General features: G+C 43.7%; 1 protein-coding gene across 1 annotated transcript in view; it reads left to right on the top strand.

Moving 5' to 3' along the window:
• Window positions 1-7052, top strand: part of LOC125747540 (DNA (cytosine-5)-methyltransferase 3B-like) — a 36554-nt gene extending 29502 nt beyond the window's left edge. Inside the window, exons 17-22 of the mRNA XM_049022884.1 lie at window positions 1838-1928; window positions 2480-2628; window positions 4451-4536; window positions 4674-4743; window positions 4825-4943; window positions 5220-7052. Of these exons, the coding sequence (XP_048878841.1) occupies window positions 1838-1928; window positions 2480-2628; window positions 4451-4536; window positions 4674-4743; window positions 4825-4943; window positions 5220-5361 (657 nt within the window). The 3' untranslated portion in view covers window positions 5362-7052. The remainder of the gene's footprint in view (window positions 1-1837; window positions 1929-2479; window positions 2629-4450; window positions 4537-4673; window positions 4744-4824; window positions 4944-5219) is intronic.
• Window positions 7053-9383: the final 2331 nt, after the last annotated feature.

The raw sequence follows: 9383 nt of genomic DNA on the forward strand, positions 1-9383 counted from the left end.
TCAGCCTTGAGAACTGTGGACTCAGAGATGCCCAACTTCCTAGCTGGAGGATCAGTTTTAAACAACTGCTTAAAGGAGCCGGCCCTACAGGTCACAACTACAGTGTCATCCATAAGGACTGTTCCATCACCTCCCCTGACTGCAAGTCTTCGAGGAACAGATTCAGATTCCTCTGAAAGCAGGACATAGGTCATTAGACCACAGATGGTGTCACATTCATCTAACAAATGCCTCCTTATCTCCCCTCAGAGCTCTCACAGCCGTTCTCCACAGTTCCCAGTACAGACTGTGGTCAGAAATCACAAACTGGGCACTTCTGTAGACCCTGCAGTTCTGCAGGAGGTTCCAGCATCTGCCCACGAGGATGCGATCAATTTCCTTTTCTTCACCACACCACCAGTACCGAAGTACCAAGCCCGATGATGTGGCTCGGGGCATTAGAACCAGGATGCAGCACCCCGCAGCCCCGACCTTTTGCAAAGTTACGGAATGTGGTACCACTCTCACCCCAGTTTCCAGACCCATGGGGAACGACACAATCCTCATAGCCAGCCCTGTCAGTGCCAGTGGTTGCATTGAAGTCACTCATGACCAGAGGAGAGTCAGCTTGTGGGTACCCATCAACCACTGAGTGTAGTTGCAAGTAAAATGTTTTCCTCAACAAGGCATCACTCATCGCAGTCGGAGCATACACTGAGACAACAGACAAGACACCCAAGGAGAGCCTTAGCCTGAGTCTCATAATACACTCATTGAAAGGAGTGACATCACATACCATTGGGAGGAGCCGATCCACAACAGCAACAGCTAATCCCTGAGTATATGCTAGATGCTCAAACTCAGGACTGGAGACCTAGGGGGACAAAACGGAATCAGAGACAGGACTAGGCAGACTATATCATGAAGATGGTGGCAGGCATCATAGGGGACTAGACAGGGCATTACTTGTCCCAGGGGACAGACAGAAGCCGGGCGAGGGACTGTAGGGAGAACAGACTGGACAAACAGGACATAGACAGGGACACATCTGATACATGGAGGAGCCACCTGGATAAGGACAGAGACATCAGTGCAGACCACAGGGGAAACAAACTAGCAGGCCTCTCCTCTTTAGACCCCGCCACACCCCCCACCCCACAGCCGCCTCCTGGTAGTTCGTGTCTGTTTTTTGCTTGGAGGCCCTGTCTTATGTAGCTTACGTGAAACTGAGCACCTCCTCCCCCCACTTCCTCGGAGTATATAAGCTTTAGAACATTCCCCAGTCATCTTAGCCCCTAGCCATTCCCCTCAGCCCTTTGTGTCACTTTTAGAAGCCATTAAAGGGGTTGTGCAGGTTGTTTTGGGGGGTGTGGGTGATAAAGGCAAACAAGCATATGTGTCCGGATGTTAGTCATGAGACAAAGGTTTTTGAAGTTGTGACGTCACCTTTATGTGGCATTCTTGTCTTGCCCTGATGTCCCCTCCCATTGTCCTACACCAGGCTACAGTCACACATAAACATTCACATTCCTTTGCTTTTCTAAAATTTCTGTTATATTCAGCGGGACATATTATTGCAGCAGGTCAAGTGAATTATATTTCTTAGGATCGTTACATCATGGTCTGTCCTGGCCCTTAAGAAAGTAACACGCTCCTCTAAAAACAGACCAGAACAGCCATCAGAACGGGTCCTGGCCCTAAGAGTACCTATTTCTCTGTCTTGATATGTTTGTCTGTTTATGACTACCTGTGTGTGCACTTCCTGTTGTCCTGCTCCAGACAGCTGTAGCCTGCACAGTGAGCCCACTGCGTGCAGTACACCTAGGCTGACACTGTGTGGGGCTGTTATGTCATGCAGATTGCTGAATGGGGGCCATTTGACCTGGTGATTGGCGGGAGCCCATGTAACGACCTCTCCATCGTCAACCCGGCGCGGAAGGGCCTCTATGGTGAGGGCATCCATCCATCCATCACTTACACAGCCAGAATCCATAGGCTGCTGCAAAAAGCCCCTGGGTTGAATAACTTTTAAGAGAAAAAAAGCTGTATTCCATTCGGTGCAGGGTCCCAACACCAGATAATATCAGGGAACATCCTGGATGGGTAATTCAGAAATTCACTTAACAGCACACAGGTGGTATTTGAACCCCCAACTCTAAAGTAATGAGGCTATAGTGGAAGCCACTAAGCCACCCTGCAGCCTTTAAAACATTCTATTATTCATTTAGAAATCCCTGCTTCGCATTATTATTTATTAGAATTTTTTATTATGTATTTTATTTTATTATGTATATTATTATCCACGTTCCCTTATTAATTTTTGCTTTATGATAATACTGTGAGTAGAGTTTTTCCTGGTTTTGTGGTTGAGAACCTGCCCCAAGCAGGACACGCTGATATGGAGGTACTTACGGCCAGCCTCCACAACCCCTTCTGCGCTGTCTTCCCCGGGTAAGGTTCCTAGCTCTTGCTAACCCAGTCTCTTATTTTCTGGGCCCAGAGGGCACGGGACGCCTCTTTTTTGAGTTCTATCGACTGCTGAGCGTGGCCAGGCCCAAACCTGGGCAGAACCGGCCCTTCTTCTGGCTCTTTGAGAACGTGGTAGCCATGGGCGTCAATGACAAGAGGGACATCTCACGCTTCCTGGAGGTTAGGGGTGCAGGAAGTGACCTGGGGGCACAGCACACATGTGCTTACGCACAGACATACACATATGCATACAAACACACCTACTTGCACTGGACATGCCGAGGAAGCTTCAGCGAATTAGAAAAATTTGGAAACTGAAGTACCTGACATCTTAGATTTCAAATGGCTGCATTAGAGACTCAGGATCTTCATGCACAGATCTGAGTTTCTCCTGTTTCTCTTTAGATTCACTTGTATGGTGAAACATACCATGAAAATGATCCAGGTACTGTCAATCAAAAACAGTATAGACAATAAATAGTCATTTTTTTCTTATTGAAAAATAATTTAATTTTGTTAAAACATGCGACCAAGCCTGACACTTGGTAAAACACACAAAGTGGCCTCATACATGTTACATATAAAACATGCACATCACCCTCACACGTGATAAAACATGTACACTGGCCTCAAGTGTGTTAAAACACACATGCTGCCTGTACACATGTTGAAACATGCACACTGACACTGGCCTCACACACGATAAAATGTGCATATTAAAACATGCATGCTGACCACACATGTTTTAAAACACATACCAGCCTCACACATTAAAACCTGCATGAGGTCCTTACATATGATAAAACATGTACGTCACCCTCATGCATGTTAAAACGTGCATGCTAGTACTAGCCTCACACATGTTAAAACACGCAAGCCACTCTCACACGTTAAAACATGCAAGCCAACATTAGCGTCGCGTGGACTAAAACACGCCACACTCACATATTAAAACATTTATATCACCCTCATACATTAAAAAATGCATTCCGCTCTAACACATGTTAAAACATGCACACTGGCCTAATGCATGGTGAAAGGTGCATGACACCCTCATGTATGTTAAAACATACATGTTAGCCTGACATGTTTTAAAATATACATCTTGACACTGACCTCATGCATGTTAAAACATGGATGCTGACCTCATGCATGTTAAAACATGACAAAACATGCAAGCTGACTTCACACGTTTTAAAATATATACCGGCCTCACATATTAAAACACGTACGTGGTCCTTACACATGCGAAATCATGCACGATGCCCTGATATATGTTACAACATGCATACCATCCTCACATGTGCTAAAACATGCATGCCAACACGGGCATCACATATGTTAAATACACAACCCAAACATGTGAACACATGCACACTACCCTCACACGTTAATACATGCACACTGAACTCACTCATATTAAAACAGGCATACTGCCCTCACATGTTACAACACGTATACTGCTTGCACACTAAAAACCACGCACACAAGCCTAACATGTTAAAATGCACGCCACCCTCACATGTTAAAATACGCACATCACCCTTGCACGTGATAAAATACACACGCCGCCCTCATGTATGTTAAAACATGCACATCGACACTGACCTCACACAGTAAAATACACATGCTGTCCTCACACGTTAAAACCTGCACACTACCCTCACATGTTAGCCTGCACACTACCCTCACACGTTAAAGCCTGCACACTACCCTCACACGTTAAAACCTGCACGACAGCCTCAAGTGTGTTAAATCATGTACGCTGTCACTGCCTCCAAACATGTTAAAACATGCACACCATCACGTGCCACCCTCACACATGTTAAAACACACACATGACTCTCACATGTTAAAACATGCACCAACACTGACATGTTACAATGTACACATCAGCCTGCTTCTCATCTCGCATTTGTTGTTTTTTAGTTTGATGTTCTGGTTCTGTTGCCCCCCCCCCCCGACCCCCTGCTCACTGGTGCTTGCTGTCTGAATGCCGCAGTGTAACCCGGTGATGATCGACGCCATCGAGGTGTCAGCTGCACACCGTGCGCGCTACTTCTGGGGGAACCTGCCGGGGATGAACAGGTGCGTCTCCCATATTGCATCAGGGTGGCCCCGCACCTCCTCTGTTCTCATGTGTTTATGGAGGCATAGGCCCCGCAGTAGCTCCTCCATCCTCACGTCACATTCCCCCAAGGTCATATGCTCTGTGTCCCCATCAGGCCCCTGTGTGCCTCAGGGATGGATAAGCTCCAGTTGCAGGACTGCCTGGAACATGGGCGTGTAGCCAAGGTGAGTGTGGGCACTACATGTCTTTCTGGCTGTGTGATCCGGTAAGTGCTAACGTGCGTGTCGGCCTTTGGGTGTCCCCAGTTTGGGAAGGTGCGTACCATCACCACCCGCTCCAACTCCATCAAGCAGGGCAAGGACCAGCACTTCCCCGTCATCATGAATGGAAAGGAGGACATCCTGTGGTGCAGTGAGATGGAGAGGTGAGCCCGCCAGCACCCCCGACCCCCCCAAAGAAGCCGTCTGAGGGGGAGTCTGGGCTTTGGGCTATATCTGGTGGGATACACAAATTGTATTAGTAAACAATGAGTTCATTTCCAGCATTCATGCTTTTGTACACACACTTAAGCCAGGAACTTTTGTCAAATCATGGAGAGCCTCTTTGAAGTCTCTTTATGGTTAAACGCATGATTGATTAGTGATTTGTTAGGTCTTTAATTATTATGATTGGCTGGTTATTTCTCTGGCTTTCTTTGTAGGATTTTCGGCTTCCCCGTGCACTACACCGATGTGTCCAACATGGGCCGCGGGGCCCGGCAGAGGCTGCTGGGCCGGTCCTGGAGCGTCCCGGTGATCCGGCACCTGTTTGCCCCACTTAAAGACTATTTTGCCTGCGAGTAGTCCCACTGCTGACCGCAAACCGGCCTCCCTCACCATTTGGGAGGGATAGGGGTGGTGTTATGGTGCTTTAACATGATGTGGAGCAGTGAGCTTGGGATTGGCCTGCTCCTGCAGCTCTCTGGGCTCACTGGCTGGGGAGTGTCTGCCCCTCCTGTAGCTCAACCTGGTAGCTTTTACAATAACGATGCAAGAATCAGGGATCCTGTCACAGCGTGAGCCTCACCTGGGATGTTCAGGTGATTGGGGGAGAGGCCGCATTCAACGATTCCATGGCAACTATATAAGCTTTTCTGGTTGGTTATACCTCACAAAGAACTCCAGATATACACAGCACTTTTTGATTTTTTTTTTCCCTTTTTTTAAACTGTGATATTTCTGTACCATTAACCCCTGACATACAAATCATTGAGGGTTGTTAATGGATAACATGTTTTAAAAATTCTGTAGTCCATCTTTAAATCCTGTTCACTTTAGTAGTTTGCTTACAGAACTTGAATTCCCACAAAGTTCATTTTGGGAAAACGATACGAGCATACATTATACGAGCACTTAAAAAGTTACGTTCAAAATAAGATTTATTTTAAAATGTGATTTTATTTTCTTTCTACGTACTGTAAAACAATCAGGTGAACAAGAAAGTTATAAAAATGTTATTTAAATTGATGGTTCCTAAAGTTTATCCAGATTTAAACATATTATATTAATGCATCCTTTTGTGAAACTTGATGAAAAAAAAATTTAAATTCTAAAACATCCAGTGAAACAGAGAGAGTCTTACGGAGGTATGAAGAAATGGGAGCTGAGCTGTCAAAAGTTTTTTCTCATACAAGCTAAAAACAGCTTGATTTGTTATTTGGAATTGCCTCAGAAGGTGTTCCCCAAATATGTGGGCACTCCCTCTACCATAGACTACATACAGCCTTTCTCCTCTTAATAGTAGCATCTTACACAACACTTTAGTCCACACTGCCTGATTTATTTTTTTTTTGTCCATGCCGACAATCTTGCACTCTAAATAGGATTTCTACCTGAAGACCTGGTACTGCGCTTCTTACATGTGAAAGCTACGTCTTTCATCTGCTAAAGTCTTTGAATGAAGCGTTCTGATTTTAATCCAGAGATACTGTTTACTGTACTAATAATGTTTCCATCTGGGCAAAATACCTCGGCGATTTTCTATTGTGAACAAGATCGAAGTACTGTATATTTTTAAACTGTTTTTGAAGTGTCAGATTTTAACACTCTTAAAACGTCTTTATATTCCTATATATAAATACACGTTTCAATTATTATGTTGTGGCAGTATTCTTTACATGGTGTTTTGACTGCTTTTACGTCAAACTCTTATCCTGCGATAGACAATACGTAAATAATGGACATTTGTTTTGGTTTTTACTGCTGTAATTTGATAACATTTGTTGCATGCTACTAAAACAATTTTGGTGGATTTCCACTGTCATTTTAAAAACAGCTGCATTTATAATTTTCCTCACATTTATAGCATATTGTTACCATCTCTGTATAAAACGCTTTCCTTTATAACATAGTTAAATCATATCAGTTTATGGTGCATTGTAAGACAAATTTTGCTGTTTCTGTATTCCTTGTTTTTATATACCAAGGTGTCCATTCCTTATTGTAGCTTCCACAATGTACCTTTTGTATTAAACGAATACTGGATTTATTTTCAAGCAGTCATTGAATTTTATTTTGTAGTATTAATCTGGCAGGTACGTCCTGCCTGATCTTCCGTAGCTGGTGTTTGCTGCCTTTAAACGCGCACTCATTCTGCCCGGCCTCCTGTAGTATTAGAGTCACTGGTGTTTGCTGCCTTTAAACGCGCACTCATTCTGCCCGGCCTCCTGTAGTATTAGAGTCACTGGTGTTTGCTGCCTTTAAACGCGCACTCATTCTGCCCGGCCTCCTCTGAGGCCTTTAAACATGTACTCACAGCTGGTGCCAAACAGCCCAGCAGACCTCACATAGTGTATCTCCTTGGGTTGCTTCTTGCAAGGCTGCCACAAAGTGTTTCCTTTTATTTTCATATACAGGGGAGGTGCTACACACTTGAAAGAATGAATGTTATTGTAATCAACCATGAGCCACTACCAAGTCAAAAGCATCATCAGCTATTATCACACACCTGAATGTACACTGACTCAAAATAGGGTCAGCATCCAAACTAGGTATATGAGCACTGAGCCTGCATGTCTGAGCAGTGGAATACAGCAATGTGGTCTGACAGGTCCCCGTTAGCCTTTGTCCTAAAGCTTGTGGATAGGGTGCCTCCAGCTCACACGGTATGATGTTCTCCTTTAAGGATAATGCTTCATTAATGCTTCATTATGTCTCTGAATAATGGAATTGTTTCTTGTACCGTGTCAAGTTGTAGTTAGAAATTCTGGACCCCTAACAAAATGTCACTTTGGACAGCTCCACCTAATCTTAGGTACAATTTTATACATTAGGGGAGCCCTGGGCTGCCTACATCATCTAACCATGTGTCTGTGGCCCTACTACACCCAGCAGTGAAGACATTATTATCTTGACATCTTCCACAACACGAGCCTCCAGTCCAATATTTATTTTTTTTTATTTAGTTTTTATTTATATATTATTGTCCATTTTCATTTGAAATCGTATAGGTTTAATTTATTTTCTGTGTGGTTTTATTAGTTTTTATTTATATATTATATATATATATATATATATATATATATATATATTTATTGCTTTCTTTTGAAAATTTAGTTTTCTGGTAGTTTTGTTAATGACAATAGCCCTGCTCCACAGCACGATTACCTTTGTTAGTTTTTGCATGATCTCACCAGACTTCATCTGCATATGACTTGGAAAAAGCTGTAACTGACAAGTAAATTTCTAACTGAAGGTTGTCTTTCTCCAACAAACTCCCTCAAAATACTTCAGTTCATATTTCTTCTTGATTTTGTAAACCATTCAAAGAGTCAAAGATGTGTAACAAAATAGTTATATGTATATGTAAAAATCTGGCTTTGACTGTATTCCTAAAAGGACTGCCTTTGAGCAGTTAAATCATTATGCTGACAATATTATTCTATAATCAGACTCACTCATACAATTAAGGCAAATAGCACATTACAAACATACTGTCACGATCAGCGCTGGTTAGCGGGTGATCAATTGGGCAGGTAAGCGGGCAAGGAGCAGGCAAGCAGGCGAAGTCAGGGAAAACAGGGATTCGGAAACATCTGACGCAGACTAACATCAATGACGGACAAGGGACACAGGCAAGACTTGGACTCAAATAAACAGGACAGATCAAAATAACTAGACACAGCTGAGTACGAACAGGGAAGCACACGCGGATAATCAGGGGGGCGTGGCACACACGAGGAGCGAACAGTCTGGAGTGGCACTTCTCACGTGGTGGAGGGAGCTCCAAGCAGCATTGGTTTGTTGACCAAAGGGGGCCAAGTGGGTAAGTTTTAAGGAGCCTTTTCATGGAGAAGGGTGCCTATACATTGACGGACCTGTAAGTAATAACTTGAACTTAATGTAAGCATGTAGGGGGATAACTTAGATGTTAGTTATGCGTTGAATAATACATAAAGAGTTCATCTTTCTTTTGTAGCTACTTTTTAAATGTTAAAAATTAACAGTTCTATTTTGAATTTAAGGCTATGATTGCTTTCGGATAAAAAGCGTTTTTAGGTAGTTTATCCTGATTTTCATTGTTTTGTACTTCTTGCCTGATGGCAAAAGCTGAAAGAGACAGTGACCGGGATGTGATGAATCGTGTGAAATGTTCATAGCTTTTTTCCGGAATTGGGAGGTGTACATTTGTTGCAGTGTGGGGAGAGGGCAGCCAGTTGTTTTCTCTGTTACCCAGATGACCCTGCGGAGAGCTTTCACGTCTGAGGAAGTGCAGCTGGCGTACCACACGCCATACTTAAGTCCATACTTAAGTACACTCTCGATGGAACAGTGGCAAAAGGTAAGGAGTAGATTTTGGGGAGATGGTTCTTTCTGAGGATTCTGAG

The sequence above is a fragment of the Brienomyrus brachyistius genome, chromosome 8 (genome assembly GCF_023856365.1).
Source record: "Brienomyrus brachyistius isolate T26 chromosome 8, BBRACH_0.4, whole genome shotgun sequence".
In the NCBI taxonomy this organism is placed as follows: Eukaryota; Metazoa; Chordata; class Actinopteri; order Osteoglossiformes; family Mormyridae; genus Brienomyrus; species Brienomyrus brachyistius.